Here is a 21,704-nt window from a genome sequence, read left to right on the forward strand (position 1 = left end):
TTGGACAGCTTGTGCAGCCCGTAAGGGACAACCGTCCCATGTCCTTCAGGACAGCCACTGAGTCAGTGTCAAGTACAGTCTGGACATAAACAGGAACGTTTCAGTTTTTCAATGAGGGGAAAAACAAAAGCCCTAATAGACACTGCTGTTAGCTCCAAACAGCACCAGGTTGTAAATGCATTTTACTTATTGATTTTTAATTGTATGATTCTTATTCACACTATTGTAGTAGTTCATTACTCTTATCACATGTAGTCCTCTATAATCATCCCACAAACAAACAATCATAATCTAGTAATAATAGTAATAATGATCGTTGGGAGAACTGGACAGCCTGGATACCCTTCATATGTAACTTCTCAGTCTTACTTCTGTACAGCAGTTGTTTAGGTTATGAAATATGTATCACGTAACACTTCAGCAGCCGATGCGTAGTGACTCCAACATGTTTTCTATTTTGAAACGTGACGTTTGAGCCTAGTAAGTTGTGTAATAGCACACCATTTCAGAGCCAGCTGAAGCACCGCCCATTTTCCCTCTGAATGTAGTGGAGATAAGACATTACTAATAACGAAGGGGACCCGAATGCACCACGTGAACTCTGACTACCGTGTCAGAGATGTGGCTTTGAGTTGATGGAAGTCTCAGAGAAGATGTTCAGCTGGGACGAGGAGTGGAACATCTCTTTTGCTGGCTGCGGATTCAGGAGTATTTACTACCTGGGAGCTTTGAGTTGTATCCTCCAGCAGGTCCCGCAGCTGGTGCGTGGAGCCTCTAAAATCTGCGGGGCCTCGTCTGGTTGTCTTGTGGCTGCAGCCCTGACGATTGGATTTCCCATCGGTGAGTTTACTGAAAACTGCAGAGTTTGTCCAGATCCTCAGGCTGACTCAAAGGTATTTGTTGTATGTTGTGGTATTTATAGAAGTGGATCAGGTGATCATAGCGAGATGAAAAACAAATACTTTTGGCATTTGTTATTCCTGATGCGTGGAAGCTGCAGTTCTGTTCCCCTGTTCTAATATGAAATCTGGTATGTTCCACTCTCGACTGTATGTCTAAAATAAACAAAACCTGAGCCTGTCTTTGCAAGTAAATAAATTGCCCAAGATGTTTTTGAGTGGGTCTCAGTTATTTCCCACCCTTCACTGACAGTGTGACAGTATGGATCTACTTAATATGTAATGATATGAGTAAAAGCTGTGTTTTTAAATCAAAAATATTCCTAAAATCTGATTTCAATTTTGTCTTACGTTAATATGTAATTTCCTCTTGTAATAAATGAAGCATGTGGCCATTCAGAGAGGTCGGGGTGTGTTATCTCAGTGGAAGTGCTGTTATTGATACTTGGAGTAAACAATGGACAGGTTCACTGACAAACAGAGTTCATGCGACTCTAAGGGCAAATTCCAGAGGTCATATGGAGTTAAAAGCCAAGGCCCAGGGATGGATGTGTTGGATGTGTTTTTCTCTCTCTTCACTTACTCGCAAAAGACACACAATGGGGAAGCAATAAAAAATAAAATCACAGTAACAAACAAAAATCTCATGATCATGTTGACAATACAACAGCCTTAAATCCTAAGCAGAAATAATAAGCAACAACAAGCAAAGAACAGTAAGATAAGAAAACAATCATTGGAAACAATACGCCTTCAATACCCAGAATGCATTTTGCAGCTCAAAGAAAAGCAGCTCAGGGAGTCTGAGGTGCAACTTTGGCTTCTTCAGTACATCAAAGTTCCAGAAGAATCACTACATAGCTAAAGAAAATGTCAAAAGTTAAATTTAAGTTAAATGTTATTGATTCTCTGACTCATTCATAAACACAGCTGTAATTCGTAACCTCAAAGTCTGATTTTCTTCAGTTTTCCTCCTCAGAGGAGTTATGTGTTGATGTTTTGACCATGGCTAAGGAGGCCAGAAAACACACTCTGGGAGTTTTCCACCCGACCTTTAGCCTGCTGCGGTCAGTGCGGGCCTCCCTGCTGGAGAAGCTGCCGGCGGACGCCCACCTCCGGGCCTCTGGAAGGCTCTGCGTGTCCCTCACCAGACTGGCTGATGGGAAGAACGTTTTGGTGTCGGAGTTTGACAGCAGAGACGAGCTCATTCAGGTAGAAATGACTGGCAGTGGTTTCACTGCATCTGTTGAGCTGAGGGTCTGATATCTGAGGTCTTGTCCTGCATTGTTTGCCTTTGCAGGTCCTCATGTGCAGCTGTTTTTTCCCTGTTTACTGTGGTTTTGTCCCACCTTCGTACCGCGGAGTGGTGAGTAGACGTTCTGGGGATTTTCGTAGTTTTTGTTAAAGGATTAGAAGGAAATAGTTATACAATATGGTTTTACTGTGTTCCTTACTTTAAAGCCCCATAATCAGATATTTATCTTATAAATACGGGCAGTGTAGAGTACATAAGTGCCTAAAGCTGTATTTTTTTCTTAAACTATGACTATATGTACCACCAAAAGTGTAGTATGGGGCTGCTTTTCAGGGTTTGGGCTCAGCCCCTGACTTGAGTTTGTTGAAGGCCCTTTTCTATTCCAGCATGACTGTGCCCCAGTGCACAAAGCAAAGCTCCATAAAGACATGGTTGGATGAGTTTGGTGTGGAAGAACTTGACTGGCCCACACAGAGTCCTGACCTCAACCCCATCCAACACCTTTGGGATGAACTGGAACGGAGATTGTGAGCCAGGCCTTTTGGTCCAACATCAGTGTGTGACCTCACAAATGCTCTACTGCATGAATGGGCACAAATTCCCACAGAAACACTCCAACATGTTGTGGAAAGCCTTCACAGAAGAGTGGAAGCTGTTGGAGCTGCAAAGCTCTTTGTGTGTTTAGAATGAGATGCTATTAAAGTCCTTGTTGGTGTAATGGTCAGGTGGCCCAATACTTTTGTCTATATAGTGTATCTCTTTCTGTGCTTTGGTTTTTAGCACACACTGTCAAACCCCTGCACATTTTAACTGCAGATTACTTTAAAAGATGTAATATTCATGACACCGTCAGCCCCTGCTGGTTGTTTTGAATCTGTCATCATCACTCAGTTAGCCTTCCTTCCTCTCAGCACTACATGGACGGAGCCCTGAGCAACAACATGCCCCTGTTCGAGCACAGGAACACCATCACCATGGCCCCGTTCTCAGGCGAGAGCGACATCTGCCCCAGAGAGGGCACATTCAACTTCTTCGACTTTCACTATGGAAACATGAGCATCCAGGTCAACACCGGAAATGTGCATCGGGTCTGTACATCCTTTCTCCCTCCAAGGCTTGAGGTGGGTCTCCGTCTGGATGTTTAAGTACTCATTCAAGACATTTGTTTAATAGTTACTTTTAATATAAAACACAATTATGAAGTTACAACAGTTTGCTAGTTACAACATAAATGTTCTTATTAATCCATCAATAATTGCACATTCACAGCCAACCTAAGGAAAATCTGAATGCAGGGCTTTTGTAACAGAGTATTTTTACACTGTAGTATTACTGCTTTTGCTTTAGTACTTTTTTACCTTTCCTGAGATCTGAGCACTTCATCCACATTCAATTTCAAACAGTTTAAACATGTTTTTTCTTTTTTTTTAACTGAGATTTCATCTTTGCCTCAGGAAACCGAATGTATTTAGTTTCAAAGACAAATGAATCTTGAGATACTGCAGAACATTTCAGCAAACAAACCCTCACAATGTCCACTTCTGCTCTTGACAGAAGCTGGCTGAGATCTGCCACAATGGCTACATGGATGCTCTTCGTTTCCTGAGAGAAAGAGGTGAGCTCTTCCACCCTCCTCCTCTTCACGAGACTTGGAGACTTTGATTCTTTTTTTCTGGTTCGCACCTTGCAGTAACGACCACAACATGTTAGTAGTCAACTGTCTGTGATAGATCTGCTTGGAACGCAGCATGTTCCACCCTGTTTGGTGGCGAAGAGGGACACAGTCAAACCTTGTTGTGAGCTGGTGGCCTCAGCTCAAGCAGGAGAGTCAGAGAAGATGCTGATGAATGGACAAACAAGTCATCAGGGTGACCATTGGTGGTTGGATCTGAAAGTCATAGAGAACCTCCCGCTCAACTTCAGGAAAGGTAAGGACAGGTGTCACAGGTGTGCAGGGTTTGGTTACTTTAACATCAACAAATGTTAAAGGCACACTGTAATTAAACCTTTCTTGGTGCTACAGTGAGCAGTACAATAAAATGTAGGGTTTAGTGGAAGCAAACTTGTTCCTAGAGGGCACTGGTTCAAATGTCCAGAGGCAGGATACCAGAAAAAAGGAATATGGAGGAGAATAATGAATGTCCTGCTTGTCCTCAGCCTTTGAGAGAAGTACTTAAACTCCACACGCTCGTGTGCAGCTCACCAGTGGATAATTATCACTGGAAATGTGTATTTTAGAGGGAAAATTCAAGGTTAAAAATGAAAAACAAAAAACCAAGTGCACACTATTACAGGAAATTAAATCTATCACAAGAACAAAAAGCAGGTGGAAATTAGGGTGGAAAAAAGAGACATGGTAAAATCAACTCATCAAAAAATTACGAAATAAAAACTAATTTTGAGATGATTTACTGTTTTAGCTGAAGAGTCCTAAAGAACAACCCCTTTCGTTAAAGTAAGAGCCAGTTTGACTTCCTCTGATGAATGAAGTGAATGTGGTGTGAGCTCTGAATTTTTTCTACTACAAGTAAATCAACTGATACAACGTAACCACATTGTGTTTGTGTTAGTGCTGTGTGAGGCGTGCAGGGACACTCATGAGGTTGGCAAGGTGCTTCCGCTGAAAGCCGTTACGCATGTGCTGAGCCTCGTCATGCTGCCCGTTGAGCTGATCGTCTTACTCATGAAAAGGTAAAATGGTTTGATCACTGAACATAACAGTCTGCTGCTCCTTTCTGCTGCGGGAAACAAACTTGGACATCAAAAACTATGAGTAAGTCTTTTCTTGCGACAGCATGATTTTAATCAGGCTGTACCTCCATTTGCAGTCTGTTGACGTCGACCACAGATCTCTACAGGCGGACATGGAGCAGCGGATCCAAGGGCCCCATCAGGTGTGTGCGCTTACGTGTATTAGTTAATCTTTCTATTGGTTTGGTAATAATTAGTTACTCTTTACACACACACCTTTGCCAGTGCAACATACAGTATCTTCCTCTAACAAACCCTTTATGAAGGCATGATTTCATTGTTAAACCACAACTGGTTTTGGATGATGTTCATTTTGAATTTGTGGTCTCGTGTTTGTATTCTCCAGCAGCAGCAGCAGGTCCTCAAACTCAGACCTCAGAGCCCAGACAGGAGAAGACAAAAACATTAAACCTCTGACCTCAACAAGCACCCCCAGCGAAACTCTTCACCAGGAAAACAAGAGCAGCCTGGATCTGTTTTCCCTCACCTCCACGTGTGCAGGTCCATCAAACTCCCCCATCCGTAAAAAACCTCTATGTGGCAAAGTGACTTTAAACCACAGAAGTAAATCAACACATCGGTCATAAACCAGGAGAAAGAACTCATCCAGATCTTGTAAATGAGCACACAACACTGTTGAATGACCATGAAGTTGAATGTAAATAATTGCAAAGACTGATTTGGTTAAGAGTTGACAGGAGTTATCTGCTGTGCAACCATTTCAATGCCGATGTACGGTTTTCATCTGTCAAGTTTCAAATAAGCTCAACAGAATGTGGGATTGCCCCACTGCAGTATTACAAGTTCAGTTTTGTTGCGACAGACACATTTTTATAGGACGAGTAGTAAAGTTATGTTTGCAAATGTTTTCAGAGTTTGTTGCACGTTTGCGCTTCGTTTTCATGTAAAGCTCCACTTTCAATCTTCTTCTCTGACATCCTCTCTACAAAATAAAACACCTCAGTTATCCTCGCTGTACTCCAAGTTTACCCACCAAGCTGTGCAGTAAGAGACTCAAAATGAATGATTCAATAATGTAGAAAAGGCATAATCAGGACAATTTAATGCACAAATGTTTCATAATATTCAAGGAGAAGGAAGTTTTTGTAAACATACAAAACATAATTCTAAAATTCCTAAAAAATAAAAGTAGTAAAAACAAAGCTTAGAATAAAACCTGGCTGAGCTGGGTAACATTATAGTGAAAGGCTTGCCAGAAATTCCACTTGTGGAATCTCTAATATTCATGTTCAGTGTTGATTTCACTGAGTGATCAGGTTGCATTGTGGTCAGTTCATAGCACCATGAATGTAACATGTTAAGCTAACTAGATCCTTGATTCATATATCATACAGGCTCACACTGATCAGTCAAGCTCATAAAATAATATCTGGAGTTTTATCTACCGTCAGAACAGTAGACGTGGATGTTTGCAATTACTGTATCACAGTGCAGTATGGTACAGTACAGTACAGTACAAAGGCAAAACAAACATTTAAATACATGACCTTCTCTAAGGACAGTCGAGCATCATTGTCAAGTCCCTGATTTCACATATTTAAAAAGACTGTCGTGAAGATGATCAGATGTGTACACAAGACCGAAAAGTAAAAAGTGCAGAAAGAATATTCTGCAAAATCTTGAAAAAAAAAAAAAATAAAAAAAAGTCAATCTATGTCCCACTCGAACCCTAATAAAATGGAAAACAATCTAAAACCTGACAAAAGAAGTCTTTTTTCTTATATGCTGCCGTCCTTTGGCCCACCGCTGATGTCTGGGATCTGATCTGCAAAGGACTGGGTCATCCACTGTCCGTCCGGGAGCTGGCCTTCTCCCGTTTGTGACGTGGCCGCCTCCTGCGCTCCATCTGGGGACAGACAACACACAGACTGCAGCTCTACTGACATTCTGAAACAATCTTATTATCAAGACACTGAATCACTTCAGGAGGACATATCTGTGCCAACATGAGGTGTCCATATTGCTCGCACATTTTATCTTCAAGCTGTCTGTTCATTGCAAAACCAATCCTAAACCAAGGACCTTTTTTTGTTGGTGAGTGTGGTTACATGTACACAACACAACAGGATACTTTCACAAGAAATCAGGTTATGCAAAATGATTACTGTAAATCCACAAATACATGCAGCAGCTAAATAAGCTGACTTCTCCTCTACACCCATGACCCAAATAGTGATATAATACGATGCATCCTTTTTAGTACAATGTACGCAAGAGTGTGTTACCTTGGTTTTCTGCAGATGAGAATGTACAGTGACCGTTGGTCTGACTTTGTGCTTGGCCCCCTTCAGGTCCCCTCTCTGCATATGCTCCACCATAGGCTTCTTCATAACCGGGATCGTACTGCTCCTCCTTTATCGCCATCCTCTTGGCATCCTCTGTTGATTCAAAACAGGGAAGATTTACCGGACATGACCTGACCTGGGGTCTGGAGATCACACTCAAGATTTTTACCTGCCAAGCCAGTTAGTGTTTAAATACAGGTCAGATAATTTTAGCATAAACAAATCATGTCCTTTCATTCATGACTGTCCTTACCCTTGGCCATTTGCAGGTCAAATGAGTACGCAACCTCCTCAATCTCTGTGGTTTTTCGGATACCCTTCAGGTGATCTCTGAGCTCCCTCAGTTTGATGTAAAAGTGGACTTTGTCCTGAGCACGAGGGAACTGAGCACAACGAGCGCTTGATGAAGGCATCAGAAACAGAGCCTGTGGAGGGAAAACAACTGTTACATCCAATTTTTAAAGGTAATGTTGACAGGTGAAAGAACTTGGTGTGTTGTGGCTCTCATTTTCTAAACCAACAGCTCTTCATTTATGAAACTGCTGTTTTTCAGCCCTCATGCATTTAACAGAATTTATGAGACTGCCCTACTTTCACTTCTTCTGTACTGATATCAAGTACTGATTAGATGAGTAAATTTTAGAAAACAAATAAAACCAGAACGTTTCGTTTCTGGGGTCGGCCACAGAGTTCAGGAATCCATAATGAAAGCACAAAGCAGTCGGCTGCTCACCACATCACAGTCGGGGATCTTGTGGGGCTGCAGACCAAATTCAAGCTTGTTTGGTTTTTTTCCAAACAGCTCTCTGCAGAACATTTCATAGATACCTTGTGGAAAAAAAAAACATAAAAAAATTACTTTGATTCACTTTAACAAAGATTTTTATCATAACTGTTGCTCTGTATTAGAAGAGTTCTCACATTTTCCATTGAAAACTGCAATAAGAGGTCTGAATTTCTTCAGCTTCTCTACGAGAATCTTGCCTCCTTCACGCAACTCTTTACTGTTGAGTTGAAAGCAAAAGGAAAATGGTCAGAATACACAACAAAAACCTAATTTCAAAGCAAGGCTGGGGTTCAGGAGGTGGATTAATCGGTGCTTAATCGGATTCCACTATGGTGAGCGATGCCACTGATGCGCCTCACATGTTTCATCAGTTCATAAGCCTACCTTGAGAGATCTTTGCTCCCTGGAGTCGCCCTGGCCACCATGTTGGTGAAGCCCATTTTGTACTTGACAGGCAGGGTGCTGTCATGCATGTGGTTGAGTTGCTCCTCAGTAAATCCAGACAGAAACAGGCACTTCCCTGAAGACAACAAGTTACCCAGTTAATTCATCTCTTTGGTCGTCTCTAATGGCCTCACAGAAAGCTAACATGTTTTTAAATTTGAAAATGTATATAATCTCACTTCACAAAAAACAAACAAACAAACAAAAAAACTCTGAGAGATCTAAAACCTAAACTGAGTTTTACAAAGGTAGTACAGGATCAAACACTTTCATGTATTTCTAAAAGCCTCTGGACATTCAAAACTATTTTTCATCCACTGATAATTTTTACAGAAGAACCAATTTTCACTGTTGTACAACTCAAAATAATTCTTGTCATATAACTTACAAAAATGATTTCCAGGACCTGGAAACCACCGTCCAATGTAAGCTGCCATCAGGCCTGGGTTGATACCAATCTAAAAGCAAAGGAGAGGTTTATGAAGCTTACAACGTCAAATCGATTCTAAATAGCACAGTGCTTGGTTTGACAATAAAACAGATGGACAAAGAACCTTACAATGACATAGTCCAGGTTGTAATCCAGCAGGTCTGGCAGAGTTTTTTTCATGACTTCCTCCTCTGACATTCCCTTGAAGCGGTCAATTTTCCTCTTCACTTTCTTAAAGCTTTCATCAATCTTCTCTTGCTTGCCATCTGTCTGAGATTCAGTGCCCTTCTTCGGCTTAGGACCAGGTTTGGCTTTTGGTGCATTTGGGTCCTTCGGTGGCTTTGCTGCCTTGGGGACTTTTGGTGGTTTCGGCTGCTGGGGTTCCTTGGGTTGAGCGCGTCTGCCTCTCTTTTTGGCTGGGGCTACAAGAAAAGTTCATAGATGATATCAAAAGGAAGGACTTAACCTTCACATGCATTTTACTTTTACTAAGACACAAAGCTATTCTCCAAAAACACACTCGTGAGCAAGCATCTGGATGACATGCAGTATTACAAAGAAAGACCCAGAAGCAGCCGATCTGTGCACATGTAACAAATCAACAAGGGTGTTTTATTCAAAAGGGGTCATAGTACGTTTCGCCAGGTTGGCAGGCTCCTGCTGCTCCATCATGGCTTCTGGATCAGCCATATGTGCCATAGCTGTCTCTCCTGTTTGCCCCTCCGGGTAGTGAAAGTGATGGTTGGGGTTCAGGCCAGAATATTGGGCCTGGAGAGCTTGAAACTGCTGTGCAGACTGAACCCTGTGGTGGAAGAATAATTTAAAAATAGAGAAGTAATGAATACAATAAGTGAAATGTGCAATGTGCTGCAGTCTTAAAGCTGAGGTAAACCAGTGTAATGTGTGACATATGAGCTTTTTTTTTTTTTTTTTTGCTTTATGAGATTTGTTCAACAGTTTATTAGAGCAATTTACTATTAAATTCTTTGAATAAACTGGTAAACTGTTTTTAATTAGCCAATTCAGTTAAAAGGATCTTTGAGAGACATTTGTGGACAGTTATGTCCATACGAATAAACTAAATGTTAGAACCACCTCTTACTGTAACAAAACACAATTCAACAGTCCCCTAAACTACAGCCTTCCAAAAGATAACATAAAACAGTTAAAACTAAACTAAAACTAAACATTATAGCCTTGGCAGAATTTATTGCAGGTCTATTGTATAAGTCCACATTTTCTTTGACTAAGAAGACCTAATAAACAGGTAGTTGAGTGTATATCAGATCTGAAAATGTGGAAGCTGAATGCTGCAGGCAGACTGATCTGTACATTGCAGCATTCTTCACAACACATGGAAAACCCACACTGTTTATTCCCAATCAACAAAGTCGATCACAGAGAGAGAAAAAAAATGTTTTCCTTTGTTCTTGTTCTATTAATCCACAGTGAAATACCATAAAAAATAACAAAACAATATGCACATCAGTGTCCATTGTCATACACGGGGCACAAACCAAAGGGCACATTGAAACACATGAAAAAAGTAAAATAAAATGGAAAAACAAAAGCCAAAGGGGCAACTGGGCACACATGCTTTCATTTCATTTTCATCACACTTTAGAGGTTTGCTGATATAATCAGACTCCTGCATGGCCACCATGGGGTGAGGAGGAAAACTCACCACTGATGAAGATACTCCGGGGAGACAACAGGGAATGATCCATTCAGCTTTTCTTCCATCTTTTGGGTGGTTTGACTTTATTAAATAAATCGATACGGACGTTGAGGAAACACAGCTAAGTGATGCGCTTTAGCATATAAATCGGTCAGTGTATGAAACTGAATGCATGTGTCAGGACATTGTGGACAAACTGTGAAGTTAGCAACAAAAGATAACCCACATCATAAACAATATCAACAATGGATAACTTAGATGGTGGTCGGACATTAAAATAAAGTTAAAACACCGATATGCAGTCCATATCTTATGAAAAATATAACAGCAAATATGCTAAATATGAAATTCCGATTACACGTCTCAGCCTGCTATAATGTTTCCCCCTTCTTTTATAGCTATGCTAACTTAGCAGCTAACTCGTACGGCTACCAATTTGCCGTTCTAAAACAAATTTAAAATACACGTGTAGCAGCTAAAGCTACTCTTTTGTAGCTATCTCACTCTGGCTAAGGCCATATCGTCTTCCGGGCGATATTATGAATAGTATTGTCAACAATTCAGTAATAATGCCACAAGTGCAGCTAATGTTAGCCAACGGCTAGCTGTTCAGCTAACTTAGCATGAATGAATGGCTTCGCTTCCTCTGAGGTTCCCCCGAAAGAAATCGTGCTCAACTTACCAGTGTTAAACACTTAGACGAACCTGTTGTGGGGAAGGTTTAAAATGTTTTTTCTTGTACAGATAACTGTTTCTTTTCCATCTATTTCGCTCTACTAGTCACCACAGATGATGCACAACACAGCAACAAAGACATGACAGCACAGCCGGGTCAGCTTTGACACGGGAAGACCTCAAGTCTAAAACGTAGGGGTATAAGAGAAATACATCTTTAACTATAAACAAGAAAAATAACCCAAATGAGTATATTTCAGTCTACTGAATATTAGAACTTTTTATTTAATAAATCTGTTTCGAAAAGGCGTTTGTACTATAAATTGCACGATAAAATCGGAAACGAACAAAACGTTTCGCACCTATTTTACCATTGGTATGAGCTGCTCGACTTTTAAACTCCTCGAGCATTGTTGCTATTGGCTGATAATCTGTGATGTTTAAATGCCTATGTTTGCACTACGGGTTGCAACCGTGTTATGGGTTTAATTCAGAATTAACTAAAATTAAAGTAATAATAATAAAAAAACAGAAGCTAAATTACACCTTGCTCCAAAAGGGCAATTTTATAGAGCCGTTTTCCCATTTCGTTGACTACACTCGTTACAAGCACGAGGTTGAGTAAAATAAGTCAGCGCAACCCAGTTTTTTACAGCAGGAAATATGAAGCAATCCCACTCCTATGGTGTCAGCTCCCCGCATGTTTGAAAATGAGATATAACTGTTTTAAAGGACTAAATATTTTCCATATACTACTGTGCACAATGTAGAGCAAGCCTGTGCAATGCCCGATTACATCTGTTTGCAAAACTGTATGCAGCAAAGCAGTTTCCTTGTACAAAATGTAGCCAGAAATTTGTAAATTAATAATCCCCTAACGTTTTAAATGTCGGTGTTTGTCTGCAGCTATGTAATTTCAACTATGCATTTACTGACTAAACAAGTAAGTAAGTAAATCATCAAAGTAGCTGAACTTTGCTGAAAATCTGAGTTTATACTCAAGGACTATTAATCATTCAAAGAGTTAAAGCAAGGCGTCTGGACTTTTCACAAGTCCAGACGCCTTGCTTTAACTCTTTGAGTGAATATGACCTGGATGACTGAGAATCTCCACAGATAAAACTATTAATCATGTTTTCTGATGGCTCGTGTGTTTACGCTTACTTTATGGGCCATGTATAACAGCTTGATGCAATGAGACAGTAAACATGCCGCCTTTATAAGAGTTTTAATAACTCTATGACAATTACCCATTTACACATCTGATAAATCATAAAATGTCATTCTTTTAAAATAAAAAAAATAAGTCACTGGACGCACATAACATACAAAATGCAATAAATAGTGATAAAAAAATAACACTAAAACCATGCACAGTCTGTTTGAGAGTTAGAAAATGTAACCGTTGTGGGGACTTTGTGCGACTCCCTTGTGCGTCACATTGCGATGCCTCAGGAAACTGAATGAGTCCTCTTGTCTTGTGGCGTCATCACGGGGGTTTATTACCTTCACTGATGCATCGTGCTACTAGTCCAGCTGACATCTGAGCCACCTGCACTGATTCCATGTCATGTTTTCTGCTGACTGGCCTACTGTGTCCGTTTCTGAAAGACACCATGATAAAAATGGATTGCGCTGCTTGCAGGTGCAATTCATAAGGCATTAACCAACACACTGGCAATAGGTGAACAAGTTATTTGCACATCCTGCCATCAGCTTAGGCATTGACAGATATATTTTTACCTCCGAGAAGGTTCGGGTCATTGGTTCACTTCAGGTAAGTATTGTATGAAAATCAACTCAGATTTAAATTGTATTTTTTAACATGTATGCAACTATTGCTTGCTTTGCTCATAAATCAATTCCATCAAGTTCCAGTTAAATTTAACTCGAAGTTGGTGGTAACTACTACACTACCTGTGTGCTACAGGAGACAGGCCTGTTTGTTCACCTCTCATCAGTCTCCTTTAGCTGGAGGTGATGCTGCTGTACCTCACGTCGTTATGCGGCCCACCACAGCTTTCATACTCGGGATCCACCTGCTCTTCTTTTATTGCAAGCCTCTTAGCATCCTCTGTATGACAAACGCAACACAAAGGGGTTATCTACTCATCTTAATTAAATACATCTGTAAAAATGACAAAGATGTGCCAAAAATGCCAAAGAAAGCAAGAATGGCGCCGTTTACCTTTAGCTAGCTGGAGATCGAACGAGTAGTTTGTCTCCTGCACTTCGCGGCTTGGTGCCAGGCCTTTCATCTGGTCTCGCAGTTCCTTCAGCTTGATGTAGAAATGTACCTTATCCTGTGCACGGGGAAACTGGGCACAACGAGGGCTTGACGACGGCATCAAGTAGCACACCTAGGTGAAAGGAAATATGCCATGAGGACTGTTGTTTGCATTGTTGGGTGCATTCAAGGAGTAATCCAGGTACTGTGTGAACATACCGTTTCAGTTTCTGGGATTTTGTAGGGCTGTAGACCAAACTCGAGATTCTTTGCCTTCACACCAAAGACTTCTTTGCAGAAGATTTCATAAATACCTGCCAAAATAAACAAATGTCAAGACACTGTTAAACTTAACCGTCTAAATGCTTAAAGTACAGAAAGGTAGCACGGTGTTTTAAGAATGTTACCTTTTCCATTAAAAGCTGCTATTAATGGCTTGTATTTCTGCAGCTTGTCAAGTAACTGTCGACCTCCTTCACGAATCTCCTTACTGGGACAAAAAAGTAAAATCAGAAAAGTGACGTCTGCATTTGTGCTTCGTTGGCTGGTTTTTACCAAGAAGTTCCACACTGTCAGTGATCTTAGAATTCAGTCTTACTTTGCTGTTGTTGATGCTTTGTTCAACTCACCTGGACAGATCCTTGCTGCCAGGTGTGGTCCTTTCTACCATGTTGGTGAAGCCGATGCTGTAAGTTTCCGGCAGGCTCTGGTCATGCATGTAGTTGAGCTGCTCGTCAGTTAGACCAGAAAGAAACAGACATTTCCCTAGATAGAAAAGTAGAGTTGAGAATGCAATTATTCAAGAGGCTACTGAGAAATAAAAATAAATAAATGAATCTAACAACCCTGGACCCAGACTTCTCTTTCAATGAGTTTAAGGATACGCTGAATCTGCAGGAATACATCAGCACACATAAACGGACCATGTGAAGGCTCGACTTCCAGCATAATTTAGTTCTATTATTTTGGCCAAGCAGTAAATTAATATCTTCCCATTGTAAAGTGACTTGCTGTGCTGATTCTGGATCTGCTGAGGTAAAGTGAATGACAACACCAGCATCAGCTATGTTTTGCTGCCTTACCAACGTAACAATAAATGACACCCAAAACATAAAAGAAAACTGAAGACGAATATTACACATGTAAAAGACTCACTGGAGAAATGAGCTTTTGTGTGCTGACTGTACTTTCGAAACAATGTGATAAGAAACAGCTCAACGTAAAAGCTCATGAAATCATCATGCAGACTGATCTCAGTAACCTCTACATACAAATCAAAATATTCAGACCTAAGACACCACTTTAATGGTTGTGCCAAGACATCAAAATCCCACCATTTTTTAACATATGTTTGGTTAAGCATAATGCTGAAGCTTTGGGATCTCTGCTTGGATTTAAAGTTATGAGTTTGAGCAAATGTGAGCGGCAAACAAGTGTTTCTAATGATGGACTCAGTGCTCGTCCTGCAGAGCAGAAGAAGCTAAATGTGAACATGTGTTCCCTGCAGTCAGTAATGAAATTGAATTTCAACATACAGAAATGGTTTCCTGGGTTTGGGTAATGGTGTCCTTTGAAGGCTGACAATAGTCCTGGGTTAATTCCAATCTGAGGAGAAACATGAATGTGTTACCATGGCAACAGACATAAAAATTAGAGCTTTTTGCGACTGAAACCATACACCATAAACACACTGTATGGGAATGGGAATTTTTTTTTGTTTTTGTACAATGAGTGCAAAAAACCCCCAACATACATTCTTAATAGGCCCTCAGTAAATAACTCACAATCAAAATGTCAAGGTTGTAGGTAATAACATCTGGCAGGGTTTTGGCCATAACCTCAGCCACCGACATGCCGTTGAAGCGGTTGAGAGCCCTCTTGGCTTTTTTGGCCGCCTCAATCTCATCCTCCTCCTCCTCGTGTGCCTTGCCCTCCTCCGCCTGCTGCTTAGGGGGCCGGCCTCTCTTCTTCTTCACTGGTGTCACAACTAGGACAGAGAGGACAGACATGTTGAGCTACAACAGGGATTTATTACACAGACAAAGACACCTGCTGGTGAATAAACAAGAAAAGTCGTGGCCATTAGAGAAAATACAGTAGACAAAGATGTGGTAGAAGCTTGGAGGACAACTGCTTGGCTAAATAAAACAAAAAAACAGCAACAGGTGTTAAAAGAATTTTTGATTTACATTAGTTCAGTTAGTCCTTTAAACTCCAAGTCCCCAAATTATTCCAGAGAATCTCTGACAAACAACAATTTGGTCATTTGGTCACTATCATACGACACATGATATATCTCTAAAATCTTCTATAAGCTGGTAGATATTTAAATACTTTAGCTACAACTAAAAACTGTTTGGGATGTGGGGGTTAATCTTTTCCATACCTGGAGGTGAACCAGCAGGGAAAGCTTGGTGCTGAAAACTGGGCTCCTGCTGCTGCTGCTGCTGCTGCTGCTGCTGTTGCGGGTGGTGCAGGTGCTGAGGGTGGTGCAGGTGTGCAGGATGCTGCTGCTCTCTAATGGTCGACTGGTAGACGGGCTCCTGGTAGTGGTTTGGGGCAAAGGGGTCGCTCTGATAAAGAGGTGGCTCTCGGTGGACAGACAGATCAGCCATGACGAGCTCATCTCTGGGACCTTCAGTGTTATAGCCCATGTTGTGATATGGCATCACATACTGCGCCTCAGGGTGCTGCTGGCTGGACTGGTACCTAGACAAGAGAGTGGGTGTGAGAAAAGAAGAGAATGGGAGGAAGATGAAGGTTAAAGGGACAAGAAAAAAGAAGGAACGAAACAGACAAATTACGTCTGTTCGACAAATTACGTCCGACATTCAATGGGGAGGGTGAACAGGCGAGTGAGGCAAACTTAGAAGACAACACTTAGAAACATGCATGCACTGATACACACCTGTTTGTATTCTCTGCATTTCGTTCATTGCACGAGAACGTATGTCAGGCTAACTTTCCTTGCTTATTTGATCCTACAACATTCACTCGCTGCAACCACAACACCAAATTCGATTTGCGCTTATGTAAGGCTGACCAGAATGGAATGAAAATATACAAACAATTTGACAGGAGTAGCAAAAACACTGTGACTGTGATCAAACACACGATGAGCTGTTCTTCAGGCAGATTCCATTTTAGGGGTGTGAAACTGGCTGAGTAGGAGCCACATAAGGTGCAGCTAAAGCCTGTGGCAAGTGATGGTTTAGTAAACTCTGGATAATGTAGTAACTTGTCAAATATTTTTAGGAAATGTCAAGAAATTACAGAATACATCTGATGCAATATCACCTCACTGTAAATTCTACTGTCAATTATTACATCTAATGTATCCTGCTTGAATTATACCACAGGGTACTACTGATGTAAGCCGTTAATCCCACGTTATTAATCACATTCCCATTTGGGGGGCAATTTTTGATCATTTTGACAGGTTATTATCCGTATTAATTACACTATCACTTGCAACAAGTAGAAATATAAAGTATATAGATAAGTATGATGTTGTGTGTCAGACGCCGTTTATTTTTCTGTTTCATGCATGAAAATGACGACGTCAAGAGGATAACATGAGAAGTTTCTCAGGACCTGCAGCCACCTCCAACACCAACTCACCACTGCTGAAAATAATCCGTAGGAACCGTCAGTGATGTATACTGGTTTTCTTCCATCTTAACTGTTGACTTATCTAAATACGTTAACATTCATTCTAGTGACAAAAGCATTAATACACACAGCAGATTTGACCTGTGTGGAGATTACAGCACATACGGAACATCGCTGGCACAAAGAAGACGGATGGACGCCGCTACAGGAAGGTGGAAGCTTTAACGCTAGTTAACAGTAAGCTAATAACATTTCGCGGTTAAGCAGCTACCGGGGAAACAATGAATGAGTTTTAACGTTACAGTACCGAAACATAAATGTATATGAGCAAGCTAACATACCTGTCATACATTTTTGTCTTTAGTAAGGAGACAACGGTTGGGAATCTTCCCAAAACAAAGACCATTTAAACGCTTAACATCCCGTCTTGCTACGGTTGACTGGGGGCTTACCGCCACCTTTCGGTTGGGAGGTGTACTACATGGGTGAGATTAAAATGATCATAGGATGCCCGGTCATATTACACAGCGATACCAGACGATATTCTTTTGTATACTGAAATACACACGAGATTATAGGTTATCAAACGCAGACCGCAGACTTTCTACTGTTCTTTGTCTGTAACGCAGACCGCATGAGGTCGTACAAGCTGTCGCTAGATGGCGACGGATGTCGCATATATGAAAGTCTAACGTGCATTTATATCGTAGAAGTACGTAGCAGCCAAAGATTGTGTATTTTCGAAAGCACATCACTCCAGAGTTGAAAAACATCTGCCACTTCAAAATGCTCACTAATGGTGAGTCCATATATGAGCCCCACGCAAAAGTTGTTTCCTTTTCTTTTCTTTCAAAAGTTGGAGAAGCTATTTACAATCCACCTCAACCAATAAATTCTCCAAAGCACCGTCCACAAATGCACAAACAGGCCACAGGAAACTGCATATTTGTGGTTTTCATACGTTTTGACAGAGTGAGAGATCACTCTTCATTTAAATTATTTCCGTGTTGGGTAAGCTAAACAGCGTGACCTGCTTGTGTGTCCCAATGACATGTATCACAGTGATCATCTGGGTTTAAAATGGTGAAATCAGTCTGATATTGTGATTTATTTAGGTGACAGTGAGTTAAACAAGGTAAGGTTTTACTGACGTCACTTATATATTTTGCTCTCTCACCATCTTTTGTTTTAGCACTACAAACTGGCTATATCAGTGCTAACTAACACTGGAAGTGTGGCCTTCATGTCACTGGAATGAACTGTTATCGTCAGGTGTTTAGGAATCAGATGCAGTGCATGTATGGTATGTGTAGTGTTACATGCACGAATTTGACACTGAAATGGTGGACATAACTTAGCTAGAAAACAACTATGGTAACGCAGGCTCACACGTATGCCTCATTATCAGGACCGTACATCATAAAATTGGGAGGTATGTTTAATCATTATGAGGCAGAAAGTTCCATTTCTAACAGATTTTGTATCAAATTGAAAAGAAGAGCAGATATAAAATTGCTTCTTTCAGTTTTGATTTGTTTACAATTCACTTCCTCTCTTTATGTAGGCTGAGGAAGTCTGTGAAGATGCCAGCCGGAGTGTCTTGGTCTCGTTACCTGAGGATGTTGGGAGCCAGTATGCTGGCCATGTTTGTAGGAGCACAGGTCGTCCACCAGTACTACCTACCTGACCTGGTGAGGGACAAAATTAACTGTTTTTTTTCCGCAGTGGCCTGTCTGTGTTTTCTGTAGATTAAATCAATAATCAAGTCAGCAGAGTGTTGAGATGCGTTGGAATTAGCATGATGATCATTTTCAGGTTTAGGAAATACCAGAAAAATTTAGAAAATACCAGAAATCTCACACCAGTGTTGTACATACTACTGGCTGTCAGTTGTACACGGTGTTGCTGTTATTATACATTGTGTATTTAGTGTTGTATTCTTCAGCTCTATAGCACATATTTTCCTCTATTTCCCTTAATGCAATTTGACACTTAGGATGCAAAAGTGTTGATTTTACTCAGATGGTTTATGATCATACATGGGGATAAACCGTACAGGTTTTAAACCATGTTGCTTTCATTCATCTGGGACTGCTATGTCAGAATTGGCTCCAAAAAGCTCAGGTGACAGTAAAACTAGAATGTAGATGTGATGGCGTATTAGCAAAGGTTGTGCATGATGAGTATATAAAATACAAAGTACCACAATCCGTTTGGTTCAGTCCAGTCTTTCATTTATGTGTTGACAGTGCTTGGTCTTTTTTTTAATTTATTTTTAAGAGTATACCAGATATGCCACCAAAGCCTGGGGAGCTTAAGACAGAACTGCTGGGCTACAAAGCCAGACAAGAAGCTATTGCTGCATTGGAGCAGTTTAAAGCAGAAAACAAAGTGGACTGATGGACACATCCTCTGTGACGGAGGAAAAGCCAGAGGCTGCCACGTGCCCTGGACTGAAGTCATTTGTGGGACATCAGCAAATGGATGTTTTCTTCTCATGGAACAAATCAAGAGGAATAAAATGCTGCTCCACTGTGGTCTGGCTGCCCAGGATAAGGTGGATAAGGATCTTATCCAGAAGAAGATTATTTGTTTGAAACAGCCATTTGTATCCCTCTGTTGTTCATCTCTTAATTATTTTTCTATGTGTGTGCATTATCAGAATGCAAGAGAGTAAAAGTACTTCATAAACACAGAAACAGCTAAAGTCATTAAGTTATTCTATTCTGTTCAAAAACAAGATTGCTTTCCCCCTGCAGGCAAAATGCATTTGAAATAAACATATAAAACTAAGCTTTTGTCTTTACTATGTGGTAAACATTGGCGCTCTTTACACGGAGATAAGTTATCTATGCCAAACATTCTCTGTTTCTAGCTGAAAAAATAAAGATTTTATGTTTTCGCTGTTTTGTATAATTTGTGTCAAATATTTGGGGGTTTTTGAGTGTTGATCAGAAAAGATGAGCTGTTACAAGCGGCTGCGCGTGCGCGTTGGTCATCGGCGTATCATAGCAACAAGTTTAAACAAAAGTGAGGTTGACAAGATGGCGACGCAGAGAGAAAAAGACGCCGCTGATTATCTCAAGAAGCATAAAATTATCGAGCTCATGGACAACCTGACCAGCATGCTCTTCTATCACAGACCTGGTTAGAGTCTTTTTCCGTCCCTGTTAGTGACGCAGCGTCTCAGCATCCTGCGCGGACAAGCGCCAGGTGTTTACGGCAGCTAGCAAGCTAGTTTGAATTATACAGCACACAGGTGACTACAGGTGATGAGGCGACAGAAAGTTTTTGGTTACCTTTTCAGTCACAGATGTGCTGGTTTAGGATTGCATCCGTCTCATCTTGATAATCGGGTTAATATACTGCAATGAACATAATATAAAATATAACATAAATAACAACATAACATAAAATATCACAGTTAGGCTTTAAGTGATAGTCTATAACCTAACATGTAATACAAAACACAACATAAGACTCTTGTTGCCATGGGTCTCACAATGTGAGGTTACTGCAAACACCTGTTAACAAATTGTGTTCCTCTCACATGTACCCACAAAAATATCACTTTTGCGTGGTTATATTTCTATTCATTGTATTCTGTTGATATTGTTATTCTGTATCCTCGTATTCTGGTTGCTGCAAATCTTCCCTCAAGGGTTCATCAATTTAGCCTTTTTCACCCAAAACACAGGAGTGATTTATTGTGGTTGATCTAAATTCATTCAGAGAATCCCAGAGAGTTTCTCATCGAGCAGCTGGAACAGCTGAAGAGTTCTCAGCAAACTGGTGTGATAGGACCAAATCTGTTCAACAACTCCAACCTTGAAGCAGTCTTCCGGATACTGGACCCCACTGATCAAAAATACATCACTTTTTCCCAGTACAAGCACGGTGAGCACGGGACATGGACACTGCACATACACCCTCAGTATAATTAAATACACAAGACAGATTTATATTAGCAAGAGTACTTGATAAAGTGATAAATATTATTCTCATGCATTTATTTGCCAGGTATTTATGCAGTCTTTCTATATTAGAAGAATTAATTCCACCAATTAGATGTCATAGGAAGTATTCATTCATTACCTGTTGGTACTTTTAAGTCAACCATTTATTATTTCATACAGAAACTTTTAATGTAATAATATTTTTAATAAAATGCTACTGTGGACTAAAACAAATATTCACAGAGTTTTCCCCACAGCTCTGACCACACTTGGGATAAAAGACATTAATGAATGCCCTGAGGGTGTAAATGAAGACAAAATATCCCATGAGACCTTCAAGGCAGAAATGTAAGAGCAGCTTGTAAAATCTAAACACTAGACAAGAACAACATTCATCAGAATTTTAAAATTCTAATTTTGTCTTGTTTTGTTGGTACAGGAGACAAGGCCTGCAAAGATGCTCAGCAACATTTAAACACCCGTGAAATCTGAAGTCTTTCAACTGATGTTTTTATTCCATCACATGTTGATATGCATTTAGATGTTGTCGTTGTGACTGGCCTTTGTGTGGAACAAATGTATTTAATTATTGTCATGAAACTGCTGATGTTAATGTGAATTACAATTCAATCATTTTCACTTTCATTTAAGTATGTGGCAGCATTTTTATACTGAAGTCAACAT

The 21,704-nt window shown here is 40.5% G+C and overlaps 5 protein-coding genes across 15 annotated transcripts; 3 read left to right on the plus strand and 2 right to left on the minus strand.

Moving 5' to 3' along the window:
• Nucleotides 1–427: 427 nt before the first annotated feature.
• Nucleotides 428–5,882, plus strand: LOC124061902 (patatin-like phospholipase domain-containing protein 2). Of its 3 annotated transcripts, none has more exons than XM_046394235.1 (9): nucleotides 428–840; nucleotides 1,879–2,111; nucleotides 2,200–2,265; nucleotides 3,066–3,275; nucleotides 3,709–3,769; nucleotides 3,885–4,082; nucleotides 4,725–4,845; nucleotides 4,983–5,048; nucleotides 5,255–5,882. In XM_046394235.1, exons 1-9 carry the CDS (start codon nucleotides 636–638, stop codon nucleotides 5,490–5,492), a joined length of 1,398 nt encoding a protein of 465 aa, XP_046250191.1. In that variant the 5' UTR covers nucleotides 428–635; the 3' UTR covers nucleotides 5,493–5,882. The 3 variants fall into 3 exon arrangements, with proteins under 3 accessions (XP_046250191.1, XP_046250190.1, XP_046250192.1); XM_046394234.1 differs by having other exon boundaries at nucleotides 430–840; nucleotides 5,252–5,882; XM_046394236.1 differs by having other exon boundaries at nucleotides 709–840; nucleotides 1,866–2,111; nucleotides 5,252–5,882.
• Nucleotides 5,883–5,953: 71 nt separating this feature from the next.
• Nucleotides 5,954–11,404, minus strand: LOC124061903 (G/T mismatch-specific thymine DNA glycosylase-like). 3 transcript variants are annotated; one of them, XM_046394237.1, is made up of 11 exons: nucleotides 11,233–11,404; nucleotides 10,557–10,631; nucleotides 9,508–9,674; nucleotides 9,002–9,294; nucleotides 8,831–8,900; nucleotides 8,383–8,518; nucleotides 8,133–8,215; nucleotides 7,945–8,039; nucleotides 7,465–7,636; nucleotides 7,152–7,304; nucleotides 5,954–6,772 (listed from the first exon to the last, which is right to left on the minus strand). In XM_046394237.1, the coding sequence occupies exons 2-11, from the start codon at nucleotides 10,613–10,615 to the stop codon at nucleotides 6,645–6,647; spliced, it is 1,356 nt and encodes a 451-aa protein (XP_046250193.1). In that variant the 5' UTR covers nucleotides 10,616–10,631; nucleotides 11,233–11,404; the 3' UTR covers nucleotides 5,954–6,644. The 3 variants fall into 3 exon arrangements, with proteins under 3 accessions (XP_046250193.1, XP_046250194.1, XP_046250195.1); XM_046394238.1 differs by having other exon boundaries at nucleotides 10,557–11,404; XM_046394239.1 differs by lacking the exon at nucleotides 10,557–10,631 and having other exon boundaries at nucleotides 11,233–11,403.
• Nucleotides 11,405–12,437: 1,033 nt separating this feature from the next.
• On the minus strand, nucleotides 12,438–17,559 carry LOC124061733 (G/T mismatch-specific thymine DNA glycosylase-like). Of its 5 annotated transcripts, none has more exons than XM_046393943.1 (11): nucleotides 17,406–17,478; nucleotides 17,074–17,134; nucleotides 15,839–16,161; nucleotides 15,237–15,439; nucleotides 14,988–15,057; nucleotides 14,082–14,217; nucleotides 13,860–13,942; nucleotides 13,672–13,766; nucleotides 13,414–13,585; nucleotides 13,143–13,299; nucleotides 12,438–12,829 (listed from the first exon to the last, which is right to left on the minus strand). In XM_046393943.1, the coding sequence occupies exons 1-10, from the start codon at nucleotides 17,410–17,412 to the stop codon at nucleotides 13,193–13,195; spliced, it is 1,257 nt and encodes a 418-aa protein (XP_046249899.1). In that variant the 5' UTR covers nucleotides 17,413–17,478; the 3' UTR covers nucleotides 12,438–12,829; nucleotides 13,143–13,192. The 5 variants fall into 5 exon arrangements, with proteins under 5 accessions (XP_046249899.1, XP_046249898.1, XP_046249900.1 ...); XM_046393942.1 differs by having other exon boundaries at nucleotides 17,074–17,146; nucleotides 17,406–17,443; XM_046393944.1 differs by lacking the exon at nucleotides 17,074–17,134 and having other exon boundaries at nucleotides 17,406–17,559.
• On the plus strand, nucleotides 17,196–19,809 carry c7h12orf73 (chromosome 7 C12orf73 homolog). Of its 3 annotated transcripts, none has more exons than XM_046393949.1 (3): nucleotides 17,196–17,301; nucleotides 18,629–18,755; nucleotides 19,345–19,809. In XM_046393949.1, exons 2-3 carry the CDS (start codon nucleotides 18,648–18,650, stop codon nucleotides 19,462–19,464), a joined length of 228 nt encoding a protein of 75 aa, XP_046249905.1. In that variant the 5' UTR covers nucleotides 17,196–17,301; nucleotides 18,629–18,647; the 3' UTR covers nucleotides 19,465–19,809. The 3 variants fall into 3 exon arrangements, with proteins under 3 accessions (XP_046249905.1, XP_046249903.1, XP_046249904.1); XM_046393947.1 differs by lacking the exon at nucleotides 17,196–17,301 and adding an exon at nucleotides 18,045–18,199; XM_046393948.1 differs by lacking the exon at nucleotides 17,196–17,301 and adding an exon at nucleotides 18,340–18,496.
• Nucleotides 19,810–20,053: 244 nt separating this feature from the next.
• si:dkey-42p14.3 (EF-hand calcium-binding domain-containing protein 10) lies at nucleotides 20,054–21,665 on the plus strand. Its single transcript, XM_046393945.1, has 4 exons — nucleotides 20,054–20,211; nucleotides 20,797–20,961; nucleotides 21,278–21,368; nucleotides 21,460–21,665. The coding sequence occupies exons 1-4, from the start codon at nucleotides 20,109–20,111 to the stop codon at nucleotides 21,503–21,505; spliced, it is 405 nt and encodes a 134-aa protein (XP_046249901.1). The 5' UTR covers nucleotides 20,054–20,108; the 3' UTR covers nucleotides 21,506–21,665.
• The last annotated feature ends 39 nt before the right edge of the window (nucleotides 21,666–21,704 follow it).

Source organism: Scatophagus argus, chromosome 7 (assembly GCF_020382885.2).
Source record: "Scatophagus argus isolate fScaArg1 chromosome 7, fScaArg1.pri, whole genome shotgun sequence".
NCBI lineage: Eukaryota > Metazoa > Chordata > Actinopteri > Scatophagidae > Scatophagus > Scatophagus argus.